The 15,525-nt window shown below is 40.7% G+C and overlaps 1 protein-coding gene and 1 long non-coding RNA gene across 6 annotated transcripts in view; one reads left to right on the plus strand and one right to left on the minus strand.

Annotated features, from left to right (window-relative positions):
• Nucleotides 1–7,205, plus strand: part of LOC137629750 (calcitonin gene-related peptide type 1 receptor-like) — a 703,766-nt gene extending 696,561 nt beyond the window's left edge. For all 3 annotated transcript variants that reach the window (XM_068361349.1, XM_068361350.1, XM_068361351.1), the window contains one exon: nucleotides 1,562–7,205. In XM_068361349.1, the coding sequence (XP_068217450.1) occupies nucleotides 1,562–1,639 (78 nt within the window). In that variant the 3' untranslated portion in view covers nucleotides 1,640–7,205. The remainder of the gene's footprint in view (nucleotides 1–1,561) is intronic.
• The window catches only part of LOC137629751 (uncharacterized), a 57,706-nt gene that overhangs the window by 7,873 nt on the left and 34,308 nt on the right, over nucleotides 1–15,525 (minus strand). For 2 of the 3 annotated variants that reach the window (XR_011041602.1, XR_011041603.1), the window contains exons 3-4: nucleotides 2,078–2,209; nucleotides 1,447–1,704 (exon numbers count right to left, since the gene is read on the minus strand). This is a non-coding gene — a long non-coding RNA (uncharacterized lncRNA). Of the gene's footprint in view, nucleotides 1–509; nucleotides 1,705–2,077; nucleotides 2,210–15,525 lie in introns of all 3 variants that reach the window. The other variant, XR_011041601.1, reaches the window with a different exon arrangement.

The following is a 15,525-nucleotide window of genomic DNA, read 5'->3' on the forward strand; positions in this document are numbered from 1 at the left end:
TGTACAGGTAGGAAGTTGAAGGAGGATGCAGAGAAGTTGTGGTCCGAGTGCCAATAATAGGAACATTATCACAAGGGAAGTGGCAGGCACAGTCACTGGCATTCTCAACACAGATATATCACTAGGGTCACAGGTACACTGAGAGGGAGGGAACCATGTCCTGGGGTCACTAGTGGATGTGACAGGAACAGGGGGGGAGCACTGAAAGGGACAGCAGTACCCATCAGTGGTGCTACTCTACAATCCCAGGGCTTTGTACACCTGACTGTAGGCTTCGGCACTATAGCCACCGCTGTGGGACCCTTCTTTTAACCTTTTGGTGCCAGCATAGCCACAGCCACATATGCAGGAGCTTTATTTACAGCCCTCTTTGGCTTAGGGTGTACAGTACATACCACTGGGGTCTCAGGCACCGCATCACACCTGAATTCAATGGGCTACTAGCCCTGGAGACACTTGGGACAAGGTAGCTTTAGCTACCAGCTCCTTCAAAAAAAAGTATCAAGGACCTAATTGAAAGAACTATGGAAGGCGCTTCGGTCAAATTTGTTGTCAGCAGTTTGCACAGCAACAGATCTTCCCATTGGCTGCTGGGGTGGGGTGAGACTTTTGTAACTCCATCAAAGCCTGAAAATCTCACTGAGATTCCCTTCTACCTCATTTTCCCCAGGTGCCAAGCAAGGGGCATGTGGACAGAAGCCACAGCGACAAGTGAACCTGATGGGGATGGAAAGGAGCTAGAAACCTAGCTTTCCATTATCTTGGGCACTAGAGGACTTATCATCTTCCTCCTCAAAGCATAAGCCTGGAACTCAAAAAGAGACTACAATCTGCACTAGGCACAATAGGAGATTTGCAGTCTTTGCAGATGAAGACATAAAATAAAGCGCCTTTGGCAGGATTGTGGGTGGGACTACTTGGCCATGTTCACCACTTGTCTTAACTTTGATAGTGAATTCAACAGCCATTCCAGCTTGTATTTAAGACTTTACCTATTTTAAAGGACAGAAGGTTTGTATACGTGTAGGAACATATGCAGTTTATCTTGGTCTCTTATGATGAATGCTGCATGCACAATTCACTGCTTTGTACCCATGCAGATCCTAGCAACCTTAACATTCCCACAGAAGTCAAAGGTAGGCTCAAAGGGGACACCAGACAAAGGCAAATTTTCAGTGAATTTGTTTTGTGGCAAGAAATTGAAAGCACATGTTTTTATGGATGCCCCCACACAAGCCAATTTCACGCTTTTGGTGCAGGCATTGATAGAAACACATGCGTTGCATTTTTCGCCACTGTCCACTGAAAGAGACCTTATATGGGAGGGCCCTAGAGTAAAAATATATTTCATTACATTCAAGTGATTATTTTCATTTAGCATTCTTACTTAATAACATAGATTTTTTCATTCAAGACCATAATATATTTTATCAAATCAATCCTTACCATCCATTTGTGTGTTATTTTCATTATTATACTGTTGCTAGTTTTGTTTTCATTTGGCTGTTGTGGCACTTTTCCACATGCATAAGTTGATGAAATTGTTTGTTGATACTTTCAGTATATGAAGTCCAGCATGGCAGATGGAAATACAACTGTGACAAATTATGGAACAACCATCGAGGGCGATGATGTTTAGGCTGCTCAATAAATGGCACTGGATCAATCTTGCTCATCAAAATCTTGAGTACAGTATCGTGAATCCTGCAAAAAGTAGTCATTAGACAGTGCCATAGCATTGGTGATTTTGTTGACTGTCAATCTCAAAGTGATTAACATCCTGTTTGAAACTGTTTTTAACTTTTTACAAGAGCAAGATAAATCCAATAAATAGTTTAATCAAACAAAGCTTGTGGTGTTTGACTTCCAGAGTGATTATGAAATATAGTGAAGCTTTTCAAGTGTGAGATTGACATAGTCTTATAAAAATAAACATGATATATAAATTATTAAAATCAAATTATATTGTGTAATTGTATCGCATTAAGCTTAAAATAATCTAGCTTTTTTTCAACAAGTATTATGAAGCTTTGCACATAGCTTAGATAAGTTGGCTACATAACTTTGTATCTCTTACAAATTTGCCACAAAGGAAGCAGCGGAGACCAACTTCGGAGTGAAAGAAATTAATCTTTCTATAAAGATGCTTCCACTTGTAAACATAGTTGTTGTGAACTGTGTGTTGATAAATTCACGTGTTGACAGGTAACTGAAAAAAAATGAACTCCAATCAAAATTATTTCTGAAAATAATGATGCCATACAAAGTTTTACCAGTTATAGATAGCTCTAATGCTTTAATGACTTTCATTAGGAGACACTGCGCTCTCTGCAAGTAAAGCCATTCAGGTTCCTGCCTTCCGAGTGGCAGAGACTATTTGAAAAAAAAAAAAAAAAAAACTGGCCTACATACTTGGAAGTATTAGCAAGAAAATAAGGAAGCTTTTTAACAGCAACACTTAAGTTGCAATGTTATAGGTTGGCGTGTTAATCTGTAATACCCGTTATATGGTAGATGATGAAATCGATACTCTTTTAAGTGTAGATGTACTAACATAGATTAAAAAGGACTATTTTTACCAAATTATATATTTTCTAAATCTAGCTCTACTGAAGAGTAATAGAACTTCTTATCTAATGGAAACCTAAATTTTATGAGAAATCTTTTATATCATTTCAAGTGCAATATTTTTGTTTACATAATGTTATTATAGTATTTTCAATGTACTACTTGGGTTTTGAAATGTCAAGGATGTAAATACATTTTGGAAAAAAAGAATTCAATGGCAAGAATTAAAAACTCCTGATCTTTCCCAGAAACTAAAGCATATAAGGATTCAAATCTCATTTAACCAATTTTGTGGGTTGCATGCGTATCTTTGTTATTAAAAGTAAACTAAATTAAGTACTGTAATAAGAAAGAGCAGTTAATCTAAAAGGTAGAAGAATCTTAACAATTCGTTTGACTATATAATCTACTGTATTCAAACCAAGTAACTACTTTGCCTTCATTAGGAAGAATTACAAAAGTAAAGTGTACTAAGTAATTCATTATTAAATGAGCAATTGAAGCAAGTTTTTTTCCTAAAAACATAAGAGAAATCTCAAAATATGTGCACTAAATGTCGGCTAACAACACCTACCAATCATGGTTTTAATCAAGAACAAGGCAGTAGAGTACAGTACACAGTATAACTCTAGCATGGGTGTACCAAATATCACTTTTAGAAAAATTTCATTAGCATGTCTGTTAAATGAGACTATTACTTTGTTATTCAGGGAAATTAATGACATTCATACAAAGTGTAAACATGCTATTAATAAATGGACCACCTCAAATAAACCCACAATTTGGTAAACATGCTCAACAGGAATTATGTACTCAACATTGTCACAAAAGTCAAATTTGTTTAGATTCATAAAAAGGAACTCTACCATTTTTTTTTCATTCAATATCTGAATTTGCATTGAAATGAAAGCTGTAGTTTTGTGGAACTTTGTTGAATTATTTCTAAAATTTCTCTACAAACAACTGGTCAAACTTTTTACCAGTTCCTGCTGTTTCAGAACCTCAATTTCAGAGTAGCTGGTATAGGCAAGAGTAGCGTTAGGACAAGAGCAATTGTGTTACATAGGAGTTTGTAAGTGATAGTACACGTTGACTGACTCTTCATTTGTAAGTGTTCAGTAGCTCATGATTATTTTTTATCATTAATTTTATGCAGCACCTTACGCAGTTTTTTTTATTGCTTGTTTGGCCATGACTCTTAGGGCTGGTCACATAGGCTGACACAATCAACCCCTTCTTTGCACTGTCTATACAACGTGGAGACGATGAACAGTGTGACAAGGGATTGACAGTTAATGTACTGATAGATTGTAAGGAATTTGCTTGTATTTTTATGGAGTAGACATACATTCAAAATATTTTGCTTCACGTGTGTAGATGCTCTAAAGGCCGAGAGAATTATTGGACGATTGACTAATGAACAATCATCTTTTAAATTATATATACATAAACATGAAATTTTGCATAATCTTCTTTTGTGATTAATGTAAAGTTGGCTCCAGTTTAGAATAGGAAAGAAATTATGTACCCTACAAGAAAAAAATATTTTTGTACGCCAAAGCTCTATATTATCCTTTTGAATATTGGTAAAGGAAATATACATCATGCTATTAACATGAACATGTATCTTCTATATACTTCGAGTACTTGAAGGAGATTGGATAGCAGTATTTATACATATTTTTGTATCTGTAAATATAGAATAGGAAAACTAAATATTAAGACTGTAAGATAGATTACTTACTTGTGGTTATGTTAAGTCAGTTTTCAAATGCTGGCCATCCCAGAGTTAAATGTATTTCTAACTTGGGGTGCCATGAATTTGTTTGATAATACAGTAGCTTCAACTTGGCCGCATTTATTGCAAGCCAAAATTATTTTGTAGCCAATATTTTCTGCCAGGGTTTCCTTCTTATATTTAATTTTATCGATACATATTATTTAAGAAATAAAAGTTTCAAGAGATTTCTTCAAGAAATCGAGAAATAAACTTCGCTATTATTATAGCCATATTATGTTCTGATAAGCAGCTTTGAATGTATTATGTTTAAGATAGAAATTAATTAGATAAATCAATAACTGAAAATCCAATACCTCTTTAAACTTTGATTTGTTCTACATTAAAAAGGGGGTCGATAGTTGAGGGCAATTTGTTTTTATATATTATATTTGCCATGGATTTTTTAAGTGGAATTATGACAATAGAAATTCCTTCGATGTTATTAATTAAAAAGGTTGAATTACTGTCCCTCACCCCTTAAAGAGATCTTTACACTGCAGTATTACATAGAGGTAAATAGTTCATATATTTCACTTCATCTGTAGTCTGTGTATATAAATGTATGCATACCTTCATGTATTCATATACTGTATACACTTATGTGTCTATAGCTGTTAAGTGTAATCTGTGTGATAATACAATTGCCGAAGAATACAGTTACATTATATATATAACTAATATATAAGGACACTGTATTCACATAATCTAATGACAGGGAGTAATACTGTACTAATAACATAGAAACCTAACAGATGTTTTATGTAGTATAGATGAGTGTAGTAAGGTATGGATTTCGCATTTCTATTGTTTTGTACATTGATGTGCAAGCTTAATGATCCTAACATTACTATTGGAATCATGATATGCATTCTTACCATTTTGCTTTTATTTTATTTAATTCTGGTTCGTTATGGTACTACTGTCGGTTTTGATGAAGAGGAAAATAGCAAAAAACCCTGTCATCAAAACTAAAACTACTATTTCGGCAATTATTGTTAATCCCAATACAATATCTCCTTTAGGTGAAAAGCATTCTATGAAAATAAAATTGTACTGTACTGTACAAAAAAAAAAAAAAAATGAGAAGTTACTCCATGATATGGTAAATATTTAAAAACTTTTGTTGAAAACCTCTATAGTAAAGTATATGGAAAGGTAAAGGTCCCCAGTGATAGAAAGAAAATGATAATGAATTGGCCACGTTCCCGTTATCGAGAATAGTTTGTTCCGCCTGATCATTGTTATACAGTATTAGCTTTTCTGTTTTTCCTTATTACTTTTTCTTTTTACTTTATTCTACCGTACTTTACAATTTTACCCCTGCTTTCCTAAAAACTCCAATTAAATACATTTCTGCTGTATGCTACCTCCCTGCCTAATGTACTCCATTATCAATTAGTTCTGTTAACTATTCATAAGAAAAGGGATGCTAAATCTTTGCCATATACATTATTCCTAGTTATTTAATGTGAGCTCATTCCAACATAGTATTCCTGTAATTTGCATTTGACTTTAAAGGAAAAATACAGAGGATTCTCAGTATTAACGGAGCTACAATATTGAATGGTTTCCAAGGCGATAGAAAAACAAAATATTCATATTAGTGTAAAGAACACCCAAGAGAATAAAACCAGTCATAATGAAAATATGAAATTAAGAGTTTTCTTCAATTTTTAGTGTCACTCTACATTAAATTTTTTTTTTTTTTTTTTTTCATGTTTGATGTACTCTTGAAACAAAATAAAATTATGTAACAAGGACTTTTCCAACCCATGAACAACTGTTATTATGGCCCCAGGTTCACCTTGCAAAATAAATAAAATGTGACTTTACATATAGACACCATATTATTGAATAATTAATTTCACTTCAATTTAAAATTCAAATATCTGTTGAGATTATCAAAAATCATTAATGTTTTTCTATCCACCTGGTGTAAATGGTTAATTTAATTTCATCATATATGGTTTCTTGACTTCCCATAGGTAACTTACAGGAGACTAGGAATATTTATCATATTAACATTACTATTTTAAAGCACCCCAAGTAACATGACTCCAACCTTTGGAAATACTCTTTAAGGTTCCCGAGGACTTTTACGAGAAATCTGTCCATAGAAACATTGCTATAAGAAACTATACCAAATTGAAGTACTCTATTGGGTAGGAACAGGCATATTCCATCTGAAGCTGATGAAAAGGAAAAGGCGTACAGCGATATTAGATAAAATCTTAAATATGAAGCTTTCGGTGGCAACGATCAAGTTGTATTATAATTTGCTTACAAATACTAATTTGTTCAAAACATATTAACTATTCCTAAATTTCTTTCAAATCACTTAACAAAGGGACTTTACCTTGAGTAAACCAAACAAGAGAGCTAGATTGATGTGCCAAACTCAAAAGATTAATAAATCTTTCATTGGTATTAAAACTCAGGTTTATGACAGATGTATGTCCATGTGAAAATATATTTATTTCATTTGCCATTGAGATAAGTCCTCATTAGGTTATTTTTCCCTTAGTTGAGTAGATTCATTCAAGTCAGCATTTTGATGCAGAGCGAGATGTTTACACGAGTAATTTGTAAAAAGGAAACAAGCTTTCCCTTTAACCATAGAGCTAAGATTTAAGTAAGGCTTTTATATTGATGTGCTTGTAGTTAACATGTGAGTGTGCTCTCTCTCTCTCTCTCTCTCTCTCTCTCTCTCTCTCTCTCTCTCTCTCTCTCTCTCTCTCTCTCTCTCTCTCTCTCTCTCTCTCTCTCTCTCTCTCATATACATATATATATATTTTCTTTGTGGAATTATGTCATGTATTTAATTGTGTGTATATCTATTAAATGGATCATAAGAGCACTTCTTTCTTTTATTTACCCACATTTCAACCAAAATACCAGTCAATTCATAGCAGATTTTTGTTAATTGAAAATTACTTTGCAGAATATGGATATCATTGTCTTCCTAAAAAATATTCTACAAGATGTTGAGACTGACTGCCAAAAAGTAATTGTACCAGAAAGCCTACTTTCTATCTACATTGAAGCAGCCTGAGCAACATTGTAACAGAAAATCTGTTTGACATGTTTATAGAGTCCAATACTGCACCTGTTACTCCAAAGTATTACTTAACTTATAGACAAAATTTAAAAATGTAACTTGAAGATGACAAATTCGTAGATAATTTGTATTTTTCCTAACTATACAAACCTTAGCTATTTAAAGTGGGTAATTACTTTCGCGTAGCTGAAAGGACAAGCCATAAAAATTTAACGAGGGATTATTACCCCACCGCTAGTGGGGGGGGGGGTAGGGAGGGTAGTTAGCTACCCTCCCCCCTCACACACCTGTGTTGAAGCTCCACTTTTGCTTAGAGGTAGGACTTCATGGGGGACAGGGCTGGCGGGCAAGTTTGATTAAATAGCTAAGGTTTGTATAGTTAGGAAAAATACAAATTATCTACGAATTTGTCATTTGTTCCGTAACTGGAATACAAACTATGCTATTTAAAGTGGGTGACTTAACCCTTAGGAAGGGTGGAACAAGTCCCAGCCATACTGGCTTTTGGCTTTGCCCGGGGACTCATTATCTGAGTGTCAGCACTCAACAATAAAGAGTCCCTGCACCTCGCTCGCACCTTGCTATGCAAGGGCTGCGGCCTACATAAGATGTGTGTGAAGGAAAAAAGTGTGACTCGTCCTAGGAAGTTCACCTGAAGTTCTTTAGATGGAAACTTAAGGCTAGGACTCTCCCAATACCACCTCGTCAGGGTATGGGGACGCGACAGTATTAACTTAATACTAGGAACACAAGGGAACATGGTTTACCTGCAGTGGTTTGAGGTCAGCTGTGCAGAGAACCCAGGATGCTGCTTTCCCCAAGAGTGGGGAGGATGAAGAAAAGATTAAGGGCCAGGCATACCTTTTCATTCATGCAGACTAAAACTGGGTAACAATGCCCTCAACCCTCTGCTACTTGCCATTAAGGAGCCTGAGGTTTAAACCACCTGTTGTGCAGCCACAACAGGGCCAATAGAGAACGTATCGAGCCTCCTGTGGGGCACGTCTAGCAGGTAGTGGGCTGTGAAGGTCGTTTGACGCTTCCACACACCTGCTTGTAGAACCTGCGTCACTGAGAAGTTTTTCTTGAAGGCCAGGGAGGTAGCTACTCCCCTGACATCATGAGCTCTAGGGCGACGTGACGGAGGAGGGTCAGGATTCAGAGACAGATGGATGGCCTTTCGAATCCATGCTGAGATGGTGTTCTTGGTAACCCTCCTCTTCGATCTCCCAGTGCTGACAAACAAAGCCTGCACTTGGGGACGAACTGCAGCTGTTCTCTTCAGGCATAGCCTCAGACTCCTTACTGGACACCGTAGGAGATGGTCTGGGTCATCTGTTACGGAACGAAGACTCGAAATCCAGAAGGAGTCAAACCGAGGGTCCGGCACTCCCGGATTCTGAGTCTTAGCAATAAACTCAGGGACGAAGCTGAACGTTACCTCTCCCCATCCCCTTGAATGGGCGATGTCATAAGAGAGACCATGAAGTTCGCTAACTCGCTTGGCTGATGCCAAAGCTATTAGGAACACCGTCTTCCAAGTCAGGTGGCGATCTGAAGGCTGGCGTAATGGTTCGTAGGGAGGTCTCTTAAGAGACCTGAAAACTTGAACCACGTTCCATGGAGGAGGTCTCACTTCCGACTGAGGGCAGGTAAGTTCATAACTTCGTATGAGTAGGGAAAGTTCCAGCTAAGAAGAAATGTCTGAAGGCTAGACTTAAGGCTGAGCGATAGCCTTTCACTGCCGAGACTGAAAGGCGCATTTCTTCTCGCAAATACACGAAGAACTCCGCTATTGCTGGAATAGTGGCAACGAGTGGAGAGATACCCCTTCCACGACACCAACCACAGAAAACTCTCCACTTCACCTGGTAGACTCCTGCGGATGACTTTCACAGGTGTCCAGACATCCTTTCCGCAACTTGTTGCGAAAATCCTCTCTCTGCGAAGAGATGCTGGATAGACTCCAGGCGTGAAGCCGAAGCGAAGCTACAGCTTTGTGAAAGATGTTGGCGTGTGGTTGTTTGAGTAGCTCGTGTCGTGGAGGGAGTTCTCTCGGAGGCTCAGTAAGGAGTTGCAGAAGGTCCGGGAACCATTCCGCGTGATGCCACAGCGGAGCTACGAGTCATCGAGAGGTTGACCGATAGTCTGGTCTTGTTGAGTACCCTCCTCATCAGACAGAACGGGGGAAAGGCGTATACGTCGATGTTGTCCCACCGTTGTTGGAAAGCATCTTGCCAGAGAGCCTTGGGGTCCGGGACTGGGGAACAGTACAGCGGCAGTTTGAAGTTCAACGCTGTCGCAAACATCCACAATCGGGGAACCCCACAAAGTCAGGACTTTGTTGGCTACTTGACGATCCAAAGACCACTCGGTACTCACTATCTGAAACGCTCTGCTCAAACTGTCGGCGAGCACATTCCTTTTGCCCGGAATAAAGCGAGCCAAAAGTGGAATCGAGTGGACTTCGGTCCATCTCAGTATCTCTACTGCAAGATGGGATAGCTGTTGTGAAAAGGTACCTCACTGCTTGTTGATGTAAACCACTACTGTGGTGTTGTCGCTCATCACCACCACAGTGACCCGCCAGGTGCTGTTAGAACTGTTGAAGGGCCAGAAAAACGGCCTTCATTTCTAGCAGATTTATATGGAGGCACTTTTCTGATTCTGACCACAGGCCTGAGGTCCTGTGGTTCAGGTCCTGGAGGTCCGTCTGTTCCGCGAGACCCATAGGGATCAAGACGTCCGGGAAATCGTGTCCTTGACTCCACCGGGACTTGAGTCGTCATTGCATGGATCTCATTCTGAGGCGACCGTTGGGAACTAGACGGACCAAGGATGAGAGATGGCAGAGGAGACGTAACCACGATTGGGCTGGGAGTTCGTCTCGTCTGAGGAAAGGACTTGCGACCTTCCTCAGCCTTGCTATCCTGTCGTCTGATGGGAAGGCTCTGTGGAGATTGGTGTCCAATGTCATGCCTAGATATACCAGTCTTTGGGAAGGAAGCAGAGAAGACTTCTGGAGATTTACCATGATCCCTAGATCTTGGCAAATTCCCAGAAGTTTGTCTTGGTGTCGAAGAAGGGTTGACTCCGAGTCTGCTAAGATCAGCCAGTCGTCCAGATAACGGAGGACCCGGATGCCGATCTTGTGTGCCCACGAAGATATCAGGGTGAACACTCTGGTGAAAACCTGAGGTGCTGTTGAGAGACCGAAACACAGCACCTTGAACTGGTAGATCTTGTTGTCTAGGCTGAATCTTAGGTACTTCCTTGAAGACGGATGGATTGGGATCTGGAAGTACGCGTCCTTCAGATCCAGTGTGCACATGAAGTCTCGCGGTCTCACTGCGAGTCTGCCGTCTCCATGCTGAACGGGGTCTGCTTGACAAACCAGTTCAGAGCTGAGAGGTCAATGACTGGTCTCCAGCCTCCAGACGCCTTCTTTACAAGAAAGAGTCAACTGTAGAAGCCTGGGGACCCGTCGACGACCTCTTGGAGAGCATCCTTCTTCAACATGGTCTTGACTTCTGCCCAGAGGGGTTGCCCTCTTGCCGATCCCATAGCAAGAGCTCAACGACACTGGATTCGCTATCAGGGGAGGAAGAGATGTTATGAACGGGACGCGATATCCTTGGCTGATCACGGAGATCGTCCAGGAATCGGCCATGAGTTGCTGCCACCTGTTCGCGCAACTTTGGAGGCATCCCCCCACTGGTGGACATGCGGGGGGGACTGTCAATCCTAGCGTTTGCGGCCTCGGCCACTCCCCCTAGGATTCTTGCCTCCCCTGGAGGACTTCTTGCCTCTCCTGTCCTTGACGGGAAAGGGCTGTTTGGACACCGCTGCCTTTGCTACTATTGCCTGCTTTGTCGTCTTTGCAGGGCGAGGTTGTTGAGGTGCTGGAGGCTTATAGGGCTTTGATGTTAAAGCCCTCTGGAGGAGGGAGTCCTGGTTGGACTTCTTCCACCTCTCAGCCGCCTGCTCTACATCTTTCGGCTCAAACAGACTACTCCCCAAAAGGGAGGATTGTCTGAGCTTACTGACCTCGGTGTTGGGGACCTTCGAGTAGAATCTTTCAGACACCGTATCACGGCGTTTCAGGATAGTGTTAGCCCCCAAGTTCGAGACTTGGTGGGCCAGAAACTCGATGGTACGAGTACCTGAAAGAAGGAAGGTCTCCAAGACCTTCCTGGTACTCTCCTTAGACAAGTCTTCGGATCATTTCAGGATGCCAAGAGATCCCAACCAGATATCAAGCCACGAAGTGGCCTGCATGGCACACTTCGCTACCTTCTCCTGGCAGAGAATCTCCAAGGCCGAGAACGACACTGGCCGGTTGGAGTCTCTCTCAAGAGGGACTCCCCTGGAGAGCTCTTTCACCGAGTGGTGGAGGGGAAGAGCTAAACAGGACTCCTCGATGATTTCAAAGTACCTCCTTTCATGGACACGAGGAGGTGGGAGGAGTTTGTTTCCAGTGCTGGAACGGCTGGAGGAGGCTAGCTCGGAGAGCTGGCTATCGACCTTATCTCTGGCACTCTTGACCCCCTGGGACCAGGGCAAAGCCGCGCTGGTTTTAGGGGGCTTTTGAGTACCAAAGACTTGGTCCAGAACCGTGTCCTTGCCCTCTCGAGGAGGAATCTCCGGATCCGAAAATCAGTTAAGGTTCCTCATCAGAGCCAAAACTTGCCAAAAGCCATGCTCCGACTCCTGCGGCTCTCCTCCTGATAGACTAGCAGCAAGGTCTCCAGTCCCCAAAGGCTCTTCTTGGGGGGACTCGTGGACGTTCTCCGCGGGCTTAGCTGGTTCTGGTCTGATCCTCGAAGAAGATTTCGGGACCGTCTTGGAGTCCTTCGACTCCCTCCAGGGAGGGATGCAGGATTCCAACAAAGATGGTGGGGGGCTCTTCTCCGCCTCCACCCGAGGAGACTTCTCGGCGCGAGGTGGGGTTTCTCCCATTGGTGCGATGGGAGAACGCCTCACCTCACGAGATTCCCGAGGACGGAAAACCCTCGTCCACGGGGGATGGAGAGAAAGTCTGGGGAGGGTAGGGAGCCTTCCTCGACGGCTTTCGAGGAACCAGTTTCGCCTTTGGATTGATTGATTGATTGAAAGTTTTCTGGCATCCTGACATCTAAGGTCATTGACGCCGATACCATTTACTGTATATGAAAATTAAAAGCAAATTCAATTAAAACCATAAAAATTAAGAAGTCATTACAATGGTTAAATAGTTTTCAGAAGACCTGCTTCTGAAATAAATCTAAAAATTCCGCTCGCATAGTAAGACACATCATGTCCAAGAATCTTGGCAAGGATAAACCTGCCATCCTCACCTCGAGCCTCAAACAGATATCTATTTCTTAAGTTAGTAAAATTAGGGCATTCGGTCAACAAATGCCTCACTGTTAAAGGTACTAAGCAGTCCTCGCAATACGGTTGGTGTTGGCCCTTCAGCAGAAACTCGTGTGTCAACCGTGTGTGACCAATACGGAGACGACAAAGAGTCGTCTCCCATTTTCGGGGAATCATGTTATACCTCCAAGGTGATATGATATTTGTTACTTCCCTCATTTTATTGCCATCTTGACTATCCCAGTGCTGTTGCCATTTATCACATACCAATTTCTTGATGTAAGGTAGGAAATCGTTACATGGAATGGGATACCTCCTTGGTAGCAACTCGGATGCCGCATTCTTCGCCAGTAAATCTGCCTTCTCATTCCCAGACACACCTACATGTGCTGGAACCCAACAAAATCGAACAGTTATACCTTTCCGTCCAATAATAAAAAGCCATTCTAAAATCTTTAAAACTAGAGGGTTACTAGAATTAAAAACTTCTAAAGCCTGAAGAACACTCCTTGCATCACTAAAAATTGTAAAATTACCCTCCTTTTCCAAAGCTATTTTCTCAATAGCGGTTAATATGCCATACAGTTCGGCAGTAAATATGGAAGCTGTTAGAGGAAGTGCACCTCTACAGTTAAAATCATTACTATGTACTCCAAATCCAACGCCAGCATCAGATTTGGAGCCATCAGTATATATAAAAGTCGATCCTCTATGTTCTTCAACATGTTCCATAAAAAGAGACCTGGATTCTAAGTCAGTCAAATTCTTCTTAACTCCAATAAAGTATCTACAAAAAGATATGTCAGGTAATTTCCATGGAGGCGTTGATGATACCTTGAATGGAAGCACCTTATTTCTAATTATATCCAGATTGTTTAATAATTGGTTAACCCGAAACCCAAAAGGTTGAGGAGATTTTGGGTGCAACTCAAAGTAGGTTGAGTGCCTTACAAGGCTTGCAGTTTGAAAGGCTGAAGAATTGGGGAGTCTTTGCAATCTAAACCAATACCGAATAATAGAGGACATTCGGTAAAGGTCCAGAGGCAACTCCCCAGCATCAACAAGGAGACTTGTGATAGGGGAGGTTCTAAAGGCTCCTGTGGACAATCTAATGCTAGCATGATGTATTGAATCTAGTATTTTTAACCGGCTTGGGGTTGCTGAGGAGTATATTTCGCATCCATAACTAATTTTGGAAAATATCAAGGCCTTGTATAATTTTAAAATTGTATTGCGGTCTGCCCCCCATGATGTATGGGACAGGACTTTTAAAAGATTCATAGCTTCAACACATTTAGCTTTTAATGTTTTTAAGTGAGAAACCCATGTAAGCCTACAATCAAATATCAACCCTAAAAATTTTGCTTCACTTGCACATGGGATCCGTTGACCTTTGATGTATATATCCGGGTCTGGATGTACTCCCCGTATACGACAGAAATGGACAATTGTAGTTTTACTTGTTGAGAACTTAAATCCATTCATATCGGCCCAATGGATAATTTCATCAATAGAGAGTTGGATTTTTCTCTCAACCATTGCCATTCTGGCTCCAGCAAATGATATGGAGAGATCATCCACAAATAATGTTGCAAGAACATCCCGGGGAATGACTGAGGATATCCCATTAATTGCTAGTGCAAAAAGGGTTACACTCAGCACACTCCCCTGAGGAACTCCTTCTTCCTGGCATTTACTCTGTGATAGAGCTTCCCCAACTCTCACTTGGAAAACTCTATGTGAAAGAAATGACTGGATGAATAGTGGTAGCTCACCTCTCAATCCGCACTCATGGATTCTTTTAAGTATACCGTATCTCCATGTGGTATCATATGCCTTTTCAAGATCAAAAAAAACTGTCACATGGTGCTGTTTGGAAGCAAAGGCTTCACAAATGGAGGACTCAAGTTGTATCAGCACATCAGTCGTTGAGTGCATTTTCCTGAATCCACATTGAATGGGAGATAAAATATTCTTCTTTTCAAGGTACCAAATCAGTCTTGCATTGACCATCTTCTCCATGATTTTACATAAACAAGATGTCAATGCAATAGGTCGGTAGTTTGCTGCTAAAAACTTGTCCTTACCGGGTTTTAAAAAGGCTAAAATAATTGCTAGTTCCCAAACACTTGGATAACTAGTATCATGCCATATTCTATTAAAAATGCTTAAAATAAATAACTTTGTATTAAAAGGTACATGTTTAATCATTGCATATGGAATTCCATCGGGTCCAGGGGCTGTATCGTTACAAGTAGCAAGAGCAGAATCAAATTCTCTTTCAGTAAAAGGAGAATTGTATGACTCTTGCTTTCTTGTTGCGAAGTTTAAAACTTTCTTTTCTTCATTGCTCCTATACTGGTGACCAGGAGCTGCTTGACACTTGCGCGATACATTTGAGAAATGGTCAGCCAGGGCATTGCTAACTTCGGTTGCTCCAGTCATATACTGGCCATTTATCTTTAACACTGGTGGTGGGTTTGGGGTGAATTTTCCTGCTATCTTTTTGACTTTCCTCCACACAGATGATGTTGGTGTTCTACTGTTGATGGAGGAAACAAAGGACATCCAAGACTGGCGCCTAGCTTCTTTCATGGCACGGCGGAACTGTGCTCTACATTTCTTGTATATGACTAAATTCTCCTCATTACGGTGCATGCGCAATCGAGTTAAAGACTTTCTTGTGGCTCTGTGCAGGGCAGTTAGTTCTGACGACCACCAGGGGACTGGTCGTCGTCTGAATATCCCAGTTGTTTTGGGAATG

The sequence above is a fragment of the Palaemon carinicauda genome, chromosome 37 (genome assembly GCF_036898095.1).
Source record: "Palaemon carinicauda isolate YSFRI2023 chromosome 37, ASM3689809v2, whole genome shotgun sequence".
Classification (NCBI taxonomy): Eukaryota; Metazoa; Arthropoda; class Malacostraca; order Decapoda; family Palaemonidae; genus Palaemon; species Palaemon carinicauda.